Raw genomic sequence first — 21,090 nt, 5'->3', positions numbered from 1 at the left:
TTCACCCCAGGGATAGTGGGTCCCGCCCCACCCTCAGCGGGCGTGGCCAGCGGACCAGGTGTGCGGACTTCAGGCGAGGGCGGGTAGAGTTAGCCGTCACTTCTCTAGGCTCCGATTGGCGGTGGCACAGGTCCACCCACCCCCTCGTTCCTTTTGATGGCTGATTAATATTCCATCGCAGGCCAGACCATTCCTCTGGGTTCACCCGTTGAACGCGTTGATGGACATTTGGGTTGTTTCTCTCCTTGGTGACGGTGAATCAAGCCACAGTGGATATGGGTGGAGTCCCTGCTTAGTCCCCACGTGGTTCTCCAGCGCCTGCCTGGCAGTGGATCCCGGGCACGTGGCAATCTCACCTCACAGTTTTTGACGAGCCTCTGATCCGTTTCTGCTAAGGCTGAATCCTCTGTGCTCCACCAGGAACGCGGCAGGCGGGCGCCAGTCTCTGCTCTCTGATGCACGCTTGTTTCCCGGTCCTGTGGGTGGGGGTCAGGTGGCTCGTCACTGTGTTTCGATCGCAGCCTCCTCGTGTCCAGTGGTGCTGAGCCCCTCGTCCATTCTGGAGAGCCCAGACGCTGTCCTCCCCACCTCGCTGGGCCCGAGCCACACTGCTCTATTGCTGAGTTCAGTTTCCCCCGTGGTGGCCGACACAGGAGCACAGGGTTCCCAGAGCCACTGAGCTCAGCACCCAACTCTGAGTGAGCACCTCTCAAGTTGTTCTGCACCTCCTTCGTGGCTGCCCTCGGGGACTGCCCACTGACCCAGAAGGCGGCGAGTCCCCTCCTAGGAGGGGGTCTGGAGGTGCTGTCGTCCATTAACTGATCCAAGGGCAGGGGTCCCAGTGCTGGCCAGTGGTCATGGGTGAAGGACGACAGTGAACTTTGGGGAAATCTCTTGCTCTTCGTGCCTGGGCCGTTGTGTCTGGATGTGGGTTGGCGCAGTGGCAGCTCTCTTGTGGTCCTGAGGGGACTGGGGATGAGAACCCAGCTGAGGGTGAAAAATCAGAAAGCTGGAAAGAACCCGGGGTCTTTGAGGGGACATCTGCTGACCCTCCTGGCCACTTGCTGTGCGAATAGTGACCTCATTGGGCTGGAGCCTCTGTTCCTCCCATCATAAGGGACGTGGCCGAGGGCAGAACAGATCCCACTGTTGGAAACACTGCCTGGTGCACACAGTAGGTGCTCAATCAATGTTAAGTGAACTCTGAGGCCGAGTGATTAGCACCCAACAGCAGGTTCCCATAACAAGTGCACCCAAGGCCAGCCTCCCGCCAGGAGGTGACATCCGGCACTGCTCCGGGTCAGGGGACATGGGCTCCTCCTCACCGGGTGTTCTCAGTTGGGTCCAGTGATCAGAGATCAGGCCCTGGATCTGAGGTGCCACCGTCACGCAGGGCTCTGCGGCGGGATCGGGCTGAGGATTTCCAGGGGGGGGGGTTGTCCCCGGATCATCTCCTGCGTCTGTGCCACCAAAGGGCTCCCTGGACGGGAGGCCGAGGTCAGAGCCAGAGCGGTGGCCTCCACGGCTGGGGGAGGCGGTTCTGCCCCGGGGCCTCTGGGCGTCCGGAGTGGCTGGGTGACAGTGGCTCTCAGGCCACTGCCTTGTGGTATTTTCCCGATTTAGCTGGATTTTTTGTTGGTTCGCTGGGCCAGGGTCCCTTGTCACCCATCTGTACCTACACAGGCTGGGGGCTTGGGGGATCAGTGCCGTGGGGGCTTCTGCGGCTCCAGAGCAGAGAGAGCCCGGGTCTGCAGCGGTGCCGTGGCCACCAGGACCTGCGTCTGCACGGTCCAAAGGCGGCTCCTTGGGAGAGGCCAGCCGGCCTTGGCTGCCCTAACCACCCTGGTCCTAGTCACCTGGTCCTAGTCACCTGGTCCTAGTCACCTGGTCCTAGTCCACTCCGGAACAAGCCCTGCCTCTGCAGGAAGTCCTCCCTGACCCCATATCGCACAGTTGATGTGGCCGCACACTGTGCGAAGGCCTCCACAGTATCTCATTTAATTCTCTGGACAGGACCCCCCAGTGGGGAAGGGGCTTAAGACACCTTCTTACAGGGAGGAAACCGAGGCAGGGCAGGTGAGGTGGACATGGGGTGGGCAGCTCGTGGCCCCGGCCCTGGGCCAGGAGGGGCCTTTCCACAAATAGCTTCAGTGGGTTGATGGGATGCAGCTGCTGCCAAAGCGAATTGTTTCACAGGTACAGTGGGCCCCAACCCTGTCTCCTCCCGGGCCTGCAGGCCTGTCCTCTGTGCGGGACACCTGGGGATGGGTCTCCCTCTGGCCTCTGCACCTCCACAGCACCCACGTGGAGGTTTTCTCCCGGCAGCAGCCTCCTTCACCCTTGACCTCCACCACCCTGGCCTCCCTGCCTCCCACCTCCTGCTGCTCAAAGGTATGGCCTTCTGAAACACCCGCAGGCCCCTCCCAGACCCGCTAAAAGCCCTTCAGGGAGGTCAGGACCCCCTTGCGGCCCACCCTGGCTCAGGGCCTTTCCCGGGATGTCCTGGTTCTCCCTCAGGGTTGGCTCTGTGCCTCACTGTCACCTCCCCAGAGCCCTCCCTAACCCCTGGTCTGCTCCCCTGGTCAGCGAGCTGTGAGGACGCTTGCCCCGCGTCCAGTGCTCTGTGAGGGCATGGCCCCGCCAGGGGGAAGGCTGGGCCCAGCGGGGTCCTCTCCTCTTTGCTCCAGGGTCCCGGGCCTCCCGTCAGCGCCTGCCTTGTCCCTTGCTTATGTGTCCCTGCCACGTTGGGGACAACTCGGGGACAGAGCAGGGGCGCCTGTCCCCCGAGGGCCTGGACCTCAGGACTGGGCAGGCGCTCGGCAAACACCTGGTCTCAGCTCCAGCCGCACCCTGCCCTCCGGCGTCTCTTTCTGTGTCCCTTGCAGGTGTCCTGGGTCCCGCATGATGCGTTGGGGACACAGGTGGGCCCTGTGCTGTGTCCTCTCGTTCTCCTCCCTCGGCCTGGCCTACCCTTTGGCTATCGAAATGTGTCTCTAAAGGCCCTTCTAGAAAAGTCCACTGAGCTGGACGGTAGATGCCACGTTTTAGGGGCTGACGGAAGGAAACTGCGTCTCGCTCTCCGGCCGGCCAGTCAGTGGTTTTGTGGAGGTGATGCTGCGTAACAAAGAGCCCCTGCTTCTCTGGGACCACAGGGCAGGCCCAGCTCCCTCCCGAGCTCCACGTCCACGGAGCAGGCGGAGTGGACGCCCATGATTGGCAGCTGGGACTCCTCCCAGCAGAGCTTTGGGAACCGGGTCCCTGCGTCCCTGTGTGCCTGGCTCTGCCTCTGCTTGGAGAGGGAGGGTGGAGGAGGGGTGCACGTGGGAGGAGCCTCGAGGTCTGGGCCTCACACGTGCAGGTCCGTGGCCCTTGCCCGTGGCAGGACTGTGGTCACGTGGCCACACCTCTGGAAGCAGAGAGGGCAGTTGAGCCCCAACCCAGACGGGGGAGACGGCAGCTGCTCCTTCCGTCCTGAGGTGCTGCCCGCCCAGGGGGGGGGTGCAGAGCTCAGCTCTCCCCACCATAGCCCCTGGGGTCCCCACAGTGTCCCACGGCTCCTGGGGTCCAGCAGAGCTGGCTGGGTGCCCTTGGACGCCGGCTCTTGAGGTCAACTTCCGGCTCTGGGAAGGGCTGAGCCCCTGGGGCCGTGTGTGGATCTGCTCTCAGCTGTGGTGGCCAGGCCTCGGTGACCGCTCCTGGGCCACCAGCTGCCGTGACCAGTGTGCAGACCCAGGTCAGAGCGAGGCCCGCGGGCCCCACGTGCGGCCGAGCTGGGAGTTAGCGGGGCCGTCCCGCTGTGTTGGTGTCTGCTGCCGTGTCACAGTCCACCCCGAAGCCACCTGTCACAAGACAACGCGGGTCTTCTCTCACAGCCTCACTAGTAGGATGAATGGATGCGGCAAGTGCTGTGTCCAAAGGTGGGAGAGTCGTGTCACCGGGCCTGGCTCCCCGTCACGTGGCCTTCCCACATGCTGTTCCTTCTCCTGGGACGCTGTTCCCTCCGGCTACCTCCATTGTCAATGTTGCTTCCTTAGAAAGACCCTCCCTATCTGCAGATCTCCAGCCGTCCCCTCCCTTCCCAGTTCTCTGTCCCTAGGGCTGGCTTCAAGGCCAACACGCCATTTTTGAACCCTGTTCTTTTTTCTTTTCCTGGGGCTTGAACCCCGGGTGTCCCACCGCTGAGCTGCACGCCCCCTCCTGCTGTTTGTTTTGTTTGTTTTTTTTATAAACAGGGTCTCTCTCAGTTGCCACACTGGACCTCGCCGCCCTCCAGAGCTGCGGATTACAGTGTGCACCCCTTGCTGGGCTCCATCCGGGGAGGTCCACCCTGGGCCACTGGAGGGACTCAGGGGTGTGGCCTGAGGTGAACGAAGCTCCGGTTCCAGGCCTGGCACCTGGAGACAGGCTGAGGCCTGGCAGCCACCGGGCAGGAATGACAAGCCACGGTTGGAATGAGACACTGGGCCCACGGAGGCGGATCGGGAGAGGTGGCTGGGAGCAGGACCGGCCAGCACCTCCTTGGCCTGCCAGGGACTAGCTCCTGGGGGTCCCTCCCATGCTGGGTCCCTGGCCACCTGTTCCCTGTGGGCTGAGTGACAGGAGCTGACCGGGGTCTGCCTGGCTGGCCTGGGTCCTCTTTACTGGCTCCCCTCCTGCTGTGACCCTGGGAGCTGTGCAGCTGTGGCTGCTCGAGGGACACTGGGGGCCCTTCTGAGAGGGGGACCTGGGGCACTTACAATCTTAGAATGACCTTTATTAGTGGCTCTGCAGGCTCAGCCGCAGGAGCCCAGGGGGACAACAGTGCGGTTCCAGGCCTGCAGGTCCTCGGCTGTGGACGGCCCTGGGCGCTGGCCTCACCTCCACCTGGGCCTGAGCCCTGGCCCTGGGCAGGCGGCCCAGGGGTGGCGTGGCCTTGTCCACCAGCCGTGTCTGTGGTGGCTGGCCCGGGGCGGGGAGGCGGGGACTGTCCTGGCTTCCCAGGCCCATGGAGGTCAGGCCACCCAGGGGCTCATTCCTGACATTCTCCGGAGGCTGAGAAACGGCAAATGTGGTGCCAAGATGTCAGAGTGGAGGCCCCTCCCGGCTCTCCAGAGGTGCAGGCAGGGGTGTCCAAAACCAGATGTCCACGCTGGAAACAAGGAGGAATTTCATTACGCGACTTGAAGCCCTCCCCAGGGGACAATGTCTGGGCAGGACGCCTCCTCCACCCTAGTTCCCAGGCCCCCCCCATCCCGCCGCCAGGCCCCCGCCATTCCTCCTGTGTCCCCAGGAGAGCCTCAGGGCGTGTCCACCTACACCCTTCCCCGTTGCCCACTCTCACGCTGAACGTGTTGTCGTCGGCATGTGCCCAGCGCTGGGCCTGGACACTGGCTGGGGATCTCTCACCCGTGGAGCCCAGCCTCCCGCCCTCTGCTGGCCCAGGCCCCTGTTCACATGTAAATACTCGGGGCTGCTGGGGGGGCTCCTCCGCCCAGCAGGACTAACAGCAGGATCCTCTGGGTGCCCAGTGTCCTTGCACAGGCATCAGGTCCAGCGGTCTTTCTTGCCCGGTGTGCACAGGGACACCGCCCGGCACAGGCTCTGTCCTGCCTGTGCACCAAGCACCAAGCACCGTGTCCCCGCAGGGCTCCCAGGGACGCCAGGATCCCGGGGCCCCCTCTCTGATGGCCACGGGTTGCAGGTACCGCTCCGCTGGTGGAGGTCCCCCTTGGTGTCCCTCTGTGTCCCCCCAGGGAAAAGATGAAGCAGAGACCCTAGACACTGGAAATGCAGCCCTGGGGGAGCAGAGCGCCTGGGGGTCAGGGAGGGACGGCGTTGTCCCTCTTTGCTCTCCCGGAGATGCAAAGGGTGGAGCTGGCCCAGGGAAAGGTGTGGGTGTCCAGGAAGCCCGGTGACAGTGCCCTTTCTTGCAGCGACAGTGGGGAGACTGGGGGCTCTGTGTGAACTCTTTGGCAAGAGTGTGAGGACTGGGAGGCCCTATCCCTCGTCAGTCCCCGCTGGCTAGGCCCTGTCTCCTCTGCTCCAGCACAGTGTGTGGCACACAGTAGGTGCCCACTGCGTACTGGACTACAGCCTGTGGCCCACTCACAGCCTCCAGGCTTTCTGGGGAGAGGGCCCCTCCCACTGGGAAGGTCACAAACAGGCAGGCCCAGTGCCTTGTCCCTCCCTCCAGGAGGCTGGTGCTGGGTTTGCTCAACCTGTGACTTAAAGATGCCCCAGGCCCTGGAAGGCGGGGTGTGGGGAGCCCCTCAGTCTCTCAGGGCTTTTGGTTTCAAGTCTGTTGAAAACACGTGGAAAGCAGGAAAAGCGGATGGGAGTTCTCTGCACCCCACAGGTTAGGGTGTGACCTCCCTGCACCCCCACAGGTCGGGGTGCGCCCGGCTCAGCCCCCGACGTGCACCTAGGCATCTTTTGGGTTGTCACCGGCACTGTGACACCGGCCTGCCAGGTGGCGGTGGTCAAGGCCTCTTAGGGTACCTGCCCCAGTGTGGGTGCTGACCCGCTGCTGCTGGTCTCTAGGCCTCTCAGGGGGCTGAGGGATCATCACACATCATGGCTGCCCACAGGAATACCCTGGGCCTGCAGGGGCTCCTCCCAGGCCTCAGGAGGTGAGACTCCCAGACACAGATGGGCCCGTGGGCTAGTACAGAGCCCTGGAGGAGGCCCAAAGACTCAGCATCGACTTAGTTGCTATTCTGAGGACAGACCCCAGGCCAGCGCTCTCCACTGACCGCGTCCCTGCAACACGTTTAACTGAATGTCTACTATGTGGGGCAAGTGGAGTGGTCGGCCAGTAGGTCTCTCTCTCTCTCTTTTTTTAATATTTATTTTTTAGTTTTCGGCGGACACAACATCTTTGTTGGTATGTGGTGCTGAGGATCGAACCTGGGCCGCACGCATGCCAGGCGAGCGCGCTACCGCTTGAGCCACATCCCCAGCCCCCCAGCAGGTCTCTCTGCCCTCACAGGGCAGACATTCTGGAGACAAAGGACAATACATGTGACCAAATATGCCCAGGGTGGGGCTGGGGCTGAGGGGTAGAGCGCTTGCCTGGCATGTGTAAGGCCCTGGGTTCAATTCTCAGCACCACATATAAATAAAATAAAGGTCCATCAGCAACCATCTCTCTCACACACACACACACATTTAAAAAATACCCAGGGCCTGGGGCTGCGGCTCAGTGGTAGAGAGCTCGCCTAGCATGTGCGAGGCCCTGGGTTCGATCCTCAGCACCACAAAAGTAATAAATAAATTAAAAAATATATATATAAATGCCAGGTGCCTGGGGAGCTTCCTTAGAGGGTCAGGAGGGACTGTCTAAGGAGGTGGCATTGAGCTAGAAGACTGATGGCTCAGTCAGAGGGAAGGGCAGATGCAAGGGTCCTGAGGCAGGGATGGGCTTGTCTAGGTTGCCAAGTCCTCAGGAAGATTCGAAGGGGGATGAAGGGGACACAGTGTCACTCGGGCCATAGCCGCCTGGGTGTATGTCCTTGCTCAGTGTCACTCTGACCTGGGCCATTTGGTACATGCTGCCCAGTACCTTTGCATAGCTTCCTGAACTCAGTCCCAGTCCTCCCACCTGCAAAATGGACACATTGAAAGTCCCTCACAAAGGCTAATTGGGAGTTTGGGGCCCTGTTCTTTCCTGCAACCCAGGGGTTCCAGTGGGCTCCATTCTCGGAGCTGTGAGGACCCTGGGTGCTGCTCCCTCAGTCCAGGGACACACAGGATACCACCGGCAGGGTCTGTGGGCAGGCAGGGCCCAGTGGAGGCCCCCAGATCATCTTTCCATAGCCATGGTTGGGGGCACCCATGCAGAATCCCTAGCTGGAAAGTGAGGGTTTTATCTCCACGGGCCTCAGTTTCCCCGAAGATAATGTGGGATCAACATCAGGGCCCCTCTGGGGGCTTGAGGGGGAGCCAGGAGACCCTGGGAGTATACACTAGGTGCTCATTAGGTGTGCCCCTACCGCTCCCTGCAGCCCCACAACTGACAGCCAGGAAGCAGGAAGGGCAAGGAGGTAAGTCCCCGGTGTGACCTGGGGTCTGCAAAGCATCGCAGGGGCACCTGGGTACTGGAGGCCCTGCTGGGCTCCCTGCTCTCTGAGGACTCTCCAGGTGACCCTGGGCATTATCCAGGGACACCCCCTGCCCCTCCCTGCTGGGGGCAGCCATGCAAGGCGGAAGCTGACTGGGAACCAGGAGAGCCCCCCTCCACTCCCTCTACAGTGACAAATCCCAGAGCTGCCTCTCATTGAAATGCAAATCCCAGGGTGTTCTCAGGTGACTCCAGGGGGTGGCTCAGGAAGGCTGCCCCGCTGGGCTGTCCCCTTCCTTCCTCCAGGCCCCTGCCTGCCTTCGGTAGGTCTGGCCCTTCGCACGTGGATCTGGTTGGGCTGGTGAGGCTGAGGAGGGAGGGCTCCTGACCTGTGACCCCTCCGGTTCCCAGCTGCAATCCGTTTCCCCACTTCCTTTTTTTCCAGATTTTTGCCAAGCTTCAGATGCCCCAACCGCCCCCCCTCTCAAAGCCTGGGGGGCGGTGTGAGGGACCCCGGCCACCCCGCCGTCCCGGCAGGAGGTGGAGGCGGCGGGCCCTGGAAACCGCACGGCGGCCTCCCCGACGCAGCCCTTCCCCGTCTCCCCGGGGGTTCTCAGATGTTGGCAGATGGCAGAACTGAATCTGCTGAGACGTCACTCCAAAAAAGGAAAGTTGAACTGAAAAAAAAAAAAAAAAACCACTCAAACTCTCCAACATCTTAGGGGAGAGCGGCGGAGGGGGGCGGGCCGCCGGCGCCCAGTGCCCACTGCTGCTTGGAAAGACCCGGTGGGGGCCGCAGGGTGCGGGGGGTGGGGTGGGGGGGAGGTAAACGAGGACGGGGCCGTCGGCCGGCGGGGACTAGTTCCTGCTGGCGCGGGGCGTGTGCAGAGCGTGCCTGGGGGTGTGCACGTGTGCAAGTCTGTGACGCGTGTTTCCCACTTGGGGCCTGTGTGGCTCCCGTGAGCACGATCCGGGGTGAGTGTCCCTGTGGGGACCACCGGCTTGCTGCAAGTCTGCATCTGTGTCCCTGAATGTCCTCAAGTGGGTGTCCACTAAAGGACGTACTGTCGAGTCCTCACTGTCATAGGCTGTGCACAAAGTCGGCAATCTGTCCCCGGAAGCTGACCTTCCGGTGGACAAGGCCCCGCTGTGCCGTGAACTGCCTGGGTCGCCGCTCGGCCCACGTCTCCGGGGGCCTGGGCCACGGCAGCGTCCACCTAGCCTGGATCTCAGTCTGGTGAGGCCCAGCGTGCTCACGCCGGCCGCGGAGGCCTCCGGTCTGCGACAGCCCGGGGTGAGCGCCGCCGTGCACGTCCCTGCGCATCTGTGCGTGTCGCCGCCGGCTCCGTGGGTGGCCCTCCCCGCGCCCTCTCCCGCGCTCCGGCCGTTCGTGAGTTATAATTTCATGGCTGAAACGCGACTCCGGCCGGGCGTCTGCGGCGGGGGCGGCGGCGGCGGGCGCCCCCTCCTTCCTGCTTCGGGGCGCTGCCAAAAAGAAACTCGGCGCCGCGCCCGCGCGTGCGTGAGTGGTGGCGGGTGCGCGCGCGGCCGGGGCGGGCGGCGCGGGCCCTTTAAGGCGCCGGAGGGGCCGGGCCGGGCGCGGCGCGGGGGGCGGCGGCGGAGCCTCCTCCCGGCGGAGCCTCCTCCGGCCGAGCCTCCTCCTCCGCCGCGCCCCGCCCTCCGCCGCCGAGCGCCAGCCGCGGGCCGCCAGCCGCTCGACCCCGCGTCCGCCCGCGCCCTGCGCCCGCCATGCGCGCCGAGTCGCGGGCCGGGGCCCCGTCGCCCTAGAGGCCCGCGCAGGACCGCGCAGGACCGCGCGGCCGGGCCTGGCCGCCGCCGCGAGGTGAGTCGGCGCCGCGGGCGGGGGCGGAACTTGGGGAACTCCGCGCGGCCCGCGGGGTCGGGGGCGCCGGCCGCCCCCGCGTGCGCCCGGCCCGGAGGCCCGCACCGCCGCCTGGTTGCCGGGAGGCCGGGAGGTCGGGCGCAGGGCGCCGGAAGGCCCGGGGAGGCCGCGGGCGCCGGGAGGCCCGGGGAGGCCGCGGGGCCCAGGGCGCGGGGCGCAGGGCGGGACCCCTCCCGGCGGCGGCTGCCTCGGGCCCTCCCCTGTCCCCCGCCGCCCCTGTCCCCGGCCGCCCCTGCCCCCGCCGCCTCTGTCCCCGGCCTCCCCTGCCCCCGCCGCCCCCGTTCCTCCCGGGCAGTGCGGAGACTTGGGTGCCACGAGTTTGGGAAGTTGGACTCCACAGCGGGTCCCCGTGGGTTGGACCGGGCAGCGCCGGGCCCGGTTCCCCAGGGCCCGTGGGAAGTGGCCGTGCCGCACCGTCCCCGCCCGGCCCCTGCGGCGGGCGCGCGGTACCTGCAGCCGGCGCCCAGCGTCCTCCCCGGCGCGGTCCTCCGCCCGGCGCGGCGCTCGGGGCGGGTGCAGGCCGCGGGGGCGGCCCGAGCCGCGTCGGCCTCTCCCTGCCTCCCGCCTCCCCCCTGTCGGTGAGAACTGGTTTTATTATGATTATTATTTTTTTCCTCTTTGCAGATTTGGAGGAAGGATGTGAGAGCGGGAGGGAGGCGGAGGGGCCGGCGAGGATCCCTGCGGGCTGGGGGGGCTCTGGCCACGCTGGGATGTGTTGTCGTGGCCTTGACTTTGCCCTTTTACCGCAGCTCCGGGTCCCTGCGGCCGCCGCGGTGGATGGGCTCTTGGGGCCAGCAGCGTGCAGGAGGGCATCTTAGGGCACTGCTGTGTTCTTCGTGGGTGGCCTTCGAGGGGGGCCCCGGGGCTAGCCCGAGGAGGGGAGGAGATGTGAGGAGGGGCAGCCGCAGCGGGCCTGGCTCTCTGCAGCTCTGCTGCTCTCCTTCTGTCTTCCTTTGCTTGCTTGGCTGACAGTGTGACCCCGGGCAAATTACTCAACCTCTCTGTGCTTCAGGGCTCTCCTCTGCAGAGGGAGGGTGAAAATGGTACCCAGTCTTGGGGTCTGAGGACCTAGTGGAGTAATGCGCAGGGGCATGGTGTTACTGTGACTACTGGTGTTGTTCTTCCCGGACTCTCAAACTTGACCTTTCTTCCAAGGGCCTGGAATCCGGGAGCACAGGGCTGCCTCACCTCCCCTGGAGGGGAAGTGGGGACCTGCAGAGGGGGGTCCTTCCTCTTCACCCCCCTCTGCTTGCTCCCAGAGGATAGAGAAAGGCCTGGGCCTTCAGCCCATTTGACACATGCAAAGACTGAGTCTGGCCAGGGGGCCCTGGAGCTCCAGGGAGCAGGACATCCGGCTCCCCACACCCGCGTCAGGGCCGGCTTGGGTGCCCAGACATGGGGGCGGGAGCTGAGTGGGCTCAGCCTTGGCCTCTTCCCACTGAGCTATTTATGCTGGCCCAGATCGATACTATTGATAAATCCATGTAAATGGTAATGTGCTGTCAGGCCCCACTGAGGGATGGAGACCCTCCTGGGGCTGCGGCCCCTCCCCTGGTGGAAGGTTGGGCTGGCAGGAAGGATTTATTTGGCATAATCCGTTCTTTCCCCCAATTAATACTCACACCACCTCCCCAGATCCCAGGAGCTGCACAGCCGTGAATCTGGCTGCTCCAGAGCCCTGGGAGGCCCGATTGTTCTGGGGCCCGGAGGCTGCCGCCCACCCGCTGGCATTTGGAAGGGGCCCCAGGAGGCCTGGCCCAGCTCCTGCTGCACAGGCTGTATCCTGGCCTGTCCCCCAAGTGCGGGGGAGGGGCTGCTCCTGGGAGTCCCCACCCCCACCAGGGCTGGGGGGGAGTTGGTGCTGGGCTGGGATGGGGCACCCTACTGGAGGGGCACACGACAGATGCTCCCTGAGCCAGTCCCCACATCTGAGCTGAGAGCTGACGTGGGGGTGCGGCTTTTATTTGTGTGTGTGTCTCCCTTGTGTTCCCTCCTGTCTCCAGCCCCAGACAGCAGCCTCCCAGGTGACGCCTCCAGCCGCTCCCTGTAAGAGGAGCAGCCCAGGGAGCAGCCCCAGGAGCGGGATTCCTGCCTGAGGTGCCCAGGGGGGGTGCCGCCCTGAGCAGCTGCCGCTGCTCCAAGGGCCCTGGGCCTAGATGCCTGTGTCCCCAGGGAGGAGAGGCCTCAGAAACCTGGAGGCAGGCACGCCTCACCGTGATACCACCAGGCCCTGTCCTCCCCTGTCCTCTGCTTACTCTTCGGCACTCTCTGAGTCGGTGCCATTATTGTCCCATTTTATAGATGGTGACTTTGAGGTCCAGGGAGGTTGAGTGACCTGGCACAGGCCACACAGCCTGGGAGTGGGACTAAACGTCAAGACCTGGGTCACTCATGGAGCAGCCAAGCTGGCCCGTGTTCTGGAGGGGTGCCAACCCAGGTGATGGCTCCTATTGGAGCAGTGGGGAACAGGGTCCCTGCCCTTGTCCTCCCCAGGGTGTGGGGAGTGGGGGCGTCAGTGCAGCTGGCAGGTCTTTGAAGTCGCATTTCATCTTAAACATTCATGCAGATTTGGCCTCGCCTCTGAGACAGGGCTGTGTTTATTTGAAGCGAAAACATGGTTTTGAATTATTTAGCGCCATGTGTGTGTGCGCGCGAAGGGGGCTCCAGGAAGCGGTAAGCAGTTCGCGCGTTTGGCCTGCAGGCCACAAGGGCCCGTGCAGGGATGGGCCTGGGGACTTGGCTGAGGCTGGAATGGGTCCTGGGGCCAAGGCAGCCTTGTCCCGTTTACGGGTGGTATGGAGGGCAGAGGGTGAGGTGGTACTCTGCCTGTGGTATAGGAATGATTGTCATTGGCACCTCCGTGGCCACGCAAAGTGAGTCCAGGCACTCCCATGCTGCCCCGTGCTGCCCCTGTCCTTCACTTGGGGTTCAGATACCTGATAAGAGTCCCCCACCCTATGCACACCTGTTGTCCTAGCAACCGGGATGCTGAGGCAGGAGCATTGATTCAAGGCAACTCAGCAAGACTCCGTCTCAAAAGGCTGGGGACTTGGCTCAGGAGTGAAGTGCCCAGGTCTCACTCCCCAGGACCAAAACCAAAAGTCACCCAGAGCAGACTAGGCAGTCCCCAAGAGAGCAGCCAGGTCAAGGTCTCAAGTTCCAGCCGGTTCCTCTCCAGCTCAGTCCTTACTTCTCTACAATTGCTGCTTGGGCTGGTCCCCTCTCCCGTGGGACTTGGGGTCCCTGGCCTGCCTGTGGGATGGGTTGGGGGGTACTGAAGGGGATTCCGGAGGCGGAGCCTAATGGGACTCTGGGCAAGTTACCTGCCCTTTCTGAGCTGCGTTTTGCTTATCCTGAGATGGACCTGATGCTGCCAGCAATGGACTAAGGACTCTGCTGTCCTGGGGCTGAGCAGGCAGGGCCATGTCCTTTGGCTTGTACCCTGGGGAGTAGAGACCTCCTGAGGTATGGGGGGGGGGCCCTTGCTGTCAGGCTGTTTGGACATGAGGACCTGTCTCCCTTTTGAGGGGCTGCTGGGAAGGGCCATGAGTGGGTGGTCTCTGCCCGAGCCCAGGGGGACGTGTTGTCCCCCCGTGGTGTGCTCCTGTTCTGACCTGTCTTGCTGGTGACTGGATGTGCCCTGTGGGTTCTCTGCCCCGGGAGGTGGGGACTCTCTGGTTCCCCTTTACCCAGTGGTGTCTGTTGGGCATGGGGGACACCTGGCTTGATTGGAGGTGTGGCAGCTTGGGGGACAGCAGGGAAGGAGGCCCACCTGTGACAGGTCCCCTGTGGTCTGGAAGGGCCCAGGTTTCTTTCCTGCAGAAGGAGCCCTCCAAGGCCAGCCGGAGTCCTGTGTTCGAGTCCTGCTTCCTTCAGCTCGGCGTCCACCTCGGCTCTGACCTTCTGGCCCCAGTTTATCTTTAAAAGGGAGGGAAAAAAAATTAGGCCACCTTGAGAGGGAGGCTGGCGGGGTATGGCCACTGGTGGGAAAGCCCTGTGCCGAGTGACACTGTGGCCACTGGTCACTGGAGGTGTGGTCAGTACTGCAGAGCTGTTGGCTGGGATTTTATTGAATTTTTATGAGCTTAAGTTTAAGTGGCCTTGGTGGTGGTGGCTGGTGACCTGCAGGTCGAGTGGCACTGTGCCTGGCCCCGGCCTCGCCTTTCTCCCTTTGGACTCAGTTCAGGGCTGTCCAGGGGCCACCTGCGGGGGCTTTTCCACAGGAGGGCCCCGCCTCCTCTCCCATCCCCTTCCCTGGTCCCTCCGAGGCCACCAACTCTGGGGCAGCACTTCTGAGACCCTTCTGCAGGAGTGGGCTTGTCCCTGACCTGCCATCACTGTAGCTGTGACCCTGTCATGCAACTCGGGAGGACTTTGAATTTCCCTTCATTTTAACACCATCAAATAGCTGCCTGTGGCTCCTGGGCCCTGCCTCATGGGCAGGGGGGCTGTAGGGACTCACCTTCGCGTCTCAGGCCCGGGCTGAGTGTCTCCTGTTCCCATTCTTGGCCCTGCCTGGCCCCGTCCCTGAGAGCCGGGTGCCTCTCTTGGTCTCCCACCTCCTGTCCTTCCCCAGCACGGGCAGGCCCGGCCCAGGCCACCGAGGGCCCAGGCTCAGATGGAGGCCTAGGCTCAGATGGAGGACGCTGACCAGTAGGGCCAGAGGATCCTTGCTCTGCGTGGGGTGGGCCACGCCTTTTCCCCACAGGAGCTTGTCATGTGCGGGCACAGCTCTGTGGAAGTTTTGGGGGCTGATGTGGCCTTTTGAATTTCATTTGAAAAGCAGAAAGTAACATGTCCTAATCTGCCCATTGTTTGGGGCTTTACCAAAAATTTACTTTTATTAAGCAAAATGCACAGACCTGTAGGAAGCATTGCAGCTTGGTACAGAGAGCAGGGAGCCCCTCCAACCTCCCCCTTCAGCCTCAAGCTCCTGCCTTCCCCTCCTGCCTCCTCCTCCTGCCTCCTCCTGCCTCCTCCTGCCTCCTCCTGCCTCCTCCTCCCTCCTGCCTCCTCCTCCTCCTGCCTCCTCCTCCTGCCTCCTCCTGCCTCCTCCTCTTGCCTTCTGCCTCCTCCTCCTTCTCCTCTCTCTTCCCTCCTCCTCCTCCTGCTTCCTGCCTCCTCCCTCCTGCCTCCTCCTCCTCCTCCTCCTCCTTCTCCTCTCTCTTTCCTCCTCCTCCTCCTTCCTGCCTCCTGCCTCCTGCTCAGGCCTCCTGCCTCTTCTTCCTGCCTCCTGCCTCCCCCTCTTGCCTCCTGCCTCCCCCTGCCCCCTGCCCCCTGCCCCCTGCCTCCTGCCTCCCCCTGCCTCCTGCTTCCCACTCATGCCTCCTCCTCCTCCTCTTCCTGCTCCTCTTTCTGCTTCTCCTCCTCCTGCCTGCTCTTCCTCCTCCTGCTCCTTCTGCTGTTCTTCCTCCTGCTCCTCCTCCTCCAGCTCCTCCTCCTCCTCCTCCTGCTCTTGCTCCTCCTCCTGCTCCTCCTCCTCTACCTCCTCCTCCTCCTCCTGCCTCCTCCTCCTCCTGCCTCCTCCTCCTCCTCCTGCTGCTGTTCTTCCTCCTCCTCCTCCTCCAGCTCCTCCTCCTCCTCCTTCTCCTCCTCCTCCTCCTTCTCCTCCTCCTCCTGCTCCTCCTCCTCCTCCTCCTGCTGTACCTCCTCCTGCTCCTCTTCCTCCTGCTCCTCCTGCTCCTCCTCCTCCTGCTCCTCCTGCTCCTCCTGCTCCTGCCTCCTCCTCCTGCTGCTGTTCTTCCTCCTGCTCCTCCTCCTCCAGCTCCTCCTCCTCCCCCTCCTCCTCCTCTGCTGTTCCTCCTCCTGCTGTTCCTCCTCCTGCTGTTCCTCCTCCTGCTGTTCCTCCTCCTGCTCCTCCTGCTTCTCCTCCTCCTGCACATCCTCCTCTTCCTCCTCCTCCTCCTCCCTTAGGCAGCTGCACCCTGGATGGGGCTCCTCAGACACTCTGGCTGTGCTCCGGCCCATGCACCGGCTGTGCTCCCATGTTGTTCATTCCTCTTAAACCAGACACACACTTCCTCGAGGCTCACCCCTCCCTCCTCGGTAGTCCCCGTCCAGGGCCATCTTGCGTCTGGAGCTTATTCTGGGGTGCACAGGGCAGGCTCAGCAAGCCGCCCCCGGGGTTTGTAGGGTGCCCCAGCTGAGAAGGGTTCCTGTGCTTTCTTAATGGTCGGAAAAGCACCAGGAGAAGAGTTAGCGTTTCATGACGTGGGGCCTCTGTGAGATGCTTCTCAGTGACCGCAGGTGAAGTCTTGCTGGGGTGCAGCCGCGCCTCCCGCTGTCAAGTGCAGGGCTGCCCTGTAAGCAGGGCTGAGTGGCCACGGGGCTGGAAAGCCAGGGCCTGGGCTCTTTCCTCAGTGGCCTGTTGCAGAAGCATGTGTCGACCTCCACGCCACCATGGCTTTGTGGCCTCCACACAGCCTTATTGGAAACTGGGGACTAGACAGGCCTGTGAGTTTGAAGGTCACGCCAGGTGGCCCCTGGCACCCCACCCCGGGGCCATCCTTCCCGGCCTGGCCAAGGCTCTTCTGTGGTCGAGTGTGGTGGGAGAGGGCACCATGTAGGCAGCGGCCCTGGCTGACTCGGCCCTCTGCCTCCTGCCTATTGTGGGAGGCTACCACCACCTTCCTTAGAGGGCCACATAGCTGGTGGGCACCTCCTGGTGAAGCCACAGCTTTTGCACAGTTTTCTTGAAGTTGCTGACCGTTCATTTCCTTCTTCCCCTTGGCTGCTAGGAAGCTCAGAGCTGAGTTTGTAGCCCGCTTACAGCTACCACTGGTATGTGGTGTGGTTTTTCTGCTTCACCTGAGCTCAGATGAATGCATCTCTGGTTTCCCTCTGCCCTGGCTTTGCTCTCTGATGGCATCTCACCGTGGGAATTCCCGAGAGTCGACTTGGCTTCTGAGAGGTCGAGGCAGCAGGGCTGGAGCAGGGGACAGGAGATGCTTTGCGGTGGGTGCTCTTCCCGGGGGTTCCGGAGGAAGACCTGCCCCACGGAGGGCCTCGGCAGGGCCAGACTGGGCAGAGTCTTTGGATGCCCAACTCCAGTCTGGCTGGGAAAATGACAGGGGGTGACTGGGTGGTGAGTGACGTCCCTTAGTGGCCTATTGGGGTCCTGCTGGCTTGAGGTAGGTGGCGGTCACTCCTGGGTGCCCCGGGACTGGGGAGTGGCTTCTGAGGCCTGGATCCCCTGCAGACCCGCTGCTCAGGCTTCACGCCTGCTTCTTCTGGACCTGGGGTATCTCTGAGCTGGGAAGGAACGGGGGAGGCAGGAGGCCCGAGGTGCCCGTGGGAGGCGGAGAGGACCCCAGGGACTGGACATTGCTGCCGCGTGTCTATGCGCGGGGGGCACCTGCCCGGTGGCTCTCGGGGAGGCCTCTCTTGGGCCCAGTGGCTAAGTCACTGCCTCCCGTGTCCTTGGCGGGCGGGTCTCCATGGCCAGCGTGGGCACCTTGTGGAGCCACAGATTGAGTAGCAGCACTCTGGGCTCCGGAGTCCTGGTGTGGGTGGTGGCCTCAGGCAGGTCATTTATCCCACAGCCGCGTCCAGGCCCCCTCATCCTGCTCCTGGGCCCTGGAGCAGACCGTGGGCCGGTGGCCTCCCTGCTCATCTCAGCAGGTTCCACAAGGACCTCCGGTCCCCGTGATCCTGACCCGAGCCCCAGAGTGTGGTCCCCCAGTGCCTGCACTGGCCTCTGGAGCTGTGCTGCCTTCAGGCTTTCACTGCTCGCACTGGGGGCCCCCGGCAGGGGGCTGGTCCCACCTGTTGCAGACCCCCAGCAGGACACCAGCGCCTGGTCCTCTGCAGGCCATGCCCCGTGTGTGGGGCGACCCGTCCTGGTGGCGGGACGATTCCTGTGGCCTCTTCCTCTGCCAGGGGCTCTCCTCACAAGGCCTAGAAGCCAGGCCCAGAGCTGCCTCGGGCCCTTTGTCCTCAGTCTGAACCCCACAGTGCCCGCTGAGACCCTGTGGGAGCCGGCTGGGCGGCGGTGCTCTCTCTTGTGGTCATGGTGACCTACCTGGCACCAGCCGGCTTGTTAGGCTACGGAGGCAGGCCGGTGGCCAGGGGAGATGGTGGCCGTGGGCACAGGGCCCAAGGGCATCCTCTCTGGAGCCCACAGGGGTAGCCCCAGAAGGTCAGGATTTTGTGTGATGGTGGCCCCCACGGTCAGCTGGTCCAGTGGAGAGGCCGGGGACACCGCTCTGGCCCGCCACACCCCACCTGTGCTGCCTGCACGGCTCCACCTTGTTCCCTGCACTCTGGTCTCAGCCCCGTGGGGATGGGCTAGCGTCCCCGCTCTGACCCAGATCCATGTCCCTTGGAGGTCCTGTGCATGTGGCCTTGGGAGTGGTGGCCGAGATCACTATGCGGAGGAGGGCGGGCTTCAGTTCCACGTGGTGCTGTCCTGCAGGAGGGGGGATGCCGAGGGGTGCCCACCAGGGGACAGAGAGGGGTCAGAGCCCCAGGCCTGTGGCCCCCAGAGCTGGACAGAGGCCAGGCCAGGTTGTCCTGCAGAAGGAACCAGCCATGCCTGCTCCCTGATTTCCGACTTGTGGCCCCTAGAGCTGAGGAAAGGCCGTGTGTCCCGGCCCCGCGTGGGCTTGGACTTTCCTGTTGGAGCTGCACCCGGGTCAGAGCTGTGCGTACAGCACCCTCTGCAGGGCCTGGCGTCGCCCCACATGGCCGCTGTGGGTACCCATGCCCAGAGCCCACCAGCCTTGGCCCTGCCCAGATCCTCGCGCTGGCCGTGGCGTCTGCGTGGGCAGTTCCGCCTGCGTGGGCAGTTCCGCCCCTGTGCTGTGCTGCCATTTCCTCTGGAGTCCGCCTGACGCGCTCTCACCCCAGGGCCTTTGCCCAGGCTCTGCCCAGAACTTTATTCCCTGTCATCGGCAGGACACATCCTGTCCCTCACTCCGGCCACCCTAGGGGCCATCTGTGGGCCTGCCCTCCGTGCCCTCCTTCCTTCCTCCCTGGGCTGCTGAGCCGGTCCCTCATCTTGAGGCCGTGGCCCTGCTGGAATGGGCATCTGCTGGGGCAGCGCTTCACCTCTGTTCCTGCTGTGTCTAGGTTAGTGCCGCGCACACAGTCCATGGGATTCAGCTGTCCACTGTCCTCATGGCGGGGCCCAAAAGGAGTGACCTTGCAGCAGTCTCCTTCCCCCGGCCCGCCCCGGGCTCTGCTGTGGACGCTGGGCTCAGGTTCTGGTCTGCAGGGCGTGGGGGCCTGGGACGGAGGCAGGTGTGGCTCGCGGGTGTGGACGTGCTGGTGGCAGGCCTGGTGTTGATGTTGGCTCTGGGCACACGACCTGTCACCGCCTTCTTTGGTGGACAGCCGGCATGGACAGGGCTGGTTTGTTCTAGCGTCCCTTCCCTGGGACTTCAGGCCCTCCTGCCTCGCTGGGGATAGTCCTGGGTCCCGTGTGTGCCCAGCCCTGGGCTCTGCAGCCCCTGTCTCTGCCCTGACCAGGCGGTTCCCTCGGGGTCGCCCTGCAGGCTGATGGGCAGGCGGGCCAGCGGGCGGGTGCTGACCTGTCTGTCTCGGCTTCTCAGCTCAGCTATAAATAGCAGCCGCAGCTGCTGGCAGGAAGCGGTGTCTCCTGGCACCTGGGCTCTGCTGCTGCCCTCACCGCAGCCTTGCATCCCTGGGACGGGAGGCCAGGGCAGACCAGGTGTGGCCGGCAGGCCTGCTGTGTGGCCTTCTGGCCCTTGCAGCCTCTCTGTGCCGAGCCCCTGGCCCGCCTCTGGGCTGTGCAGGGCGCCTCTGGGCTGTGCAGGGCGCCTCTGGGTGTTTGGTGGCAGGCCTTGACCTGCAGTGGGAGGCCTGGCGGGGTTGGGAGGATACAGGGCCCTGTCAGGCTACCAGACTGGGGGCGTGCTGCCTGTAGTCCTGGACTGGCCCGGGAGCCGCTGCGACTCCTGCACCACCTCCCTGGGACTCAGAAGGGTCACCTCCCACATCTGGCAGGAGAGGGACAGAGGGGCTTGGAAGCCAGGAAGGCGTGTCCTCGGGCCCTGGTCATCTCCGGGGCCTTCGTGGTTACTGTTGCAGTTGTGTTCTGTGGTTGTGTTCTTGTCCTTGCTGGGCTGCTCTGGGGTCTGGGAGTGCATGGCCATCGGTGGCCACTGGGGAGGATACTGACCCACACGAGGGTGTGGAGTGGCCATGGGTGGCCATAAGTCGTGCACCTGTGAGCAGCCCCTTCCCCCTGCAGATGTCCAGGTGGCTGGGGTGACTGCTGCCTGGTCTTCCAGGCGTCTTGCTGTCCTACACCTAGCAGGCCCTGCCAGTCCCCGGGCGCCTTCCGGCTTCGTGGGAGCCAAAGCGCATGGGGCGTTTTACGGTGGTGTTCTTGGCCCTGGAGGTTTGGACGGGGCCAGGCCCAGCGGGTGGGATGTCCTGGGTTGCCATAGGCCGTCCAGGGGGCAGCTGTGCCAGCCAAGCAAGACCACGTTGCCCTGGAGTCGCCCATCGCCACCCCAGAGTGAGGTCTGCATGGTGGGCCGCAGGCTCCCTGGAAGGCCAGGCTGTAACCTGTGGCCCAGGTGACAGTCCTAGGTATGCTGACGGTGCTGTGGGGTTGGAAAGGGCCGTGTAGACCTGGAAGTCACCCGCTGGAGACCAGGACCCAGGGGACGGGGCCTGGGGGCTCAGTGGAGTCCCAGAGGTGTTTTTGTGTTGGAGCCTGTGGCTAAGAGCACAGTGATTGTCCCCAAGGGCGTCCCGGATCCCCAGAAGCTGGGCATGTCGTAATGGACGTCACAGGGAGGTGCCCACTGCAGACCTGGCTGTCGGGCTGCTGTGGTCTGGGGTTCTCCAGGTGTGGTCTGCAGATGCCACCTGCTGGCTTTGAGGAGGAGGGTCCCTGAGCTCCGGGAGGCAGGTGGCGTGAGGACCAGGTTCCTCCCTGGGGCCAGCTGCAGGTCTGCCAGGCGCGGGAGCAGCTTGTGCCAGGGCACCGTCTGCGCCTGCTTGTGCCAGTAGCCGCGGCACGCCATGCAGAGAGAGCGCTGGGACACCGCTGTGGCAGAGCGCAGGATGCCGCCGTGGCAGAGCGTGGGACGCCTGCAGAGCTGCCTCTGCCCGTGACCTTGAGCCCAGGGCGGGCGGGGTTGTTGGAAGGAGGCTGCAGGCCTGCTGCAGGTGACCT

At 63.9% G+C, this 21,090-nt stretch overlaps 1 protein-coding gene and 1 long non-coding RNA gene across 2 annotated transcripts in view; one reads left to right on the top strand and one right to left on the bottom strand.

The window, feature by feature from the left end:
- Window positions 1–4,732: 4,732 nt before the first annotated feature.
- On the bottom strand, window positions 4,733–10,500 carry LOC144375267 (uncharacterized). Its single transcript, XR_013434879.1, has 2 exons — window positions 10,392–10,500; window positions 4,733–5,128 (listed from the first exon to the last, which is right to left on the bottom strand). It is a non-coding gene; the product is annotated as an uncharacterized LOC144375267 (long non-coding RNA).
- Window positions 9,369–21,090, top strand: part of LOC144375266 (uncharacterized) — a 25,842-nt gene continuing 14,120 nt past the window's right edge. Inside the window, exon 1 of the mRNA XM_078039361.1 lies at window positions 9,369–9,881. Within this exon, the coding sequence (XP_077895487.1) occupies window positions 9,444–9,881 (438 nt within the window). The 5' untranslated portion in view covers window positions 9,369–9,443. The remainder of the gene's footprint in view (window positions 9,882–21,090) is intronic.

The sequence above is a fragment of the Ictidomys tridecemlineatus genome, chromosome 2, assembly GCF_052094955.1.
Source record: "Ictidomys tridecemlineatus isolate mIctTri1 chromosome 2, mIctTri1.hap1, whole genome shotgun sequence".
Classification (NCBI taxonomy): domain Eukaryota; kingdom Metazoa; phylum Chordata; class Mammalia; order Rodentia; family Sciuridae; genus Ictidomys; species Ictidomys tridecemlineatus.
Note: the sequence above shows the minus strand (reverse complement) of the source record. Positions and strands in the feature narration are given on the sequence as shown.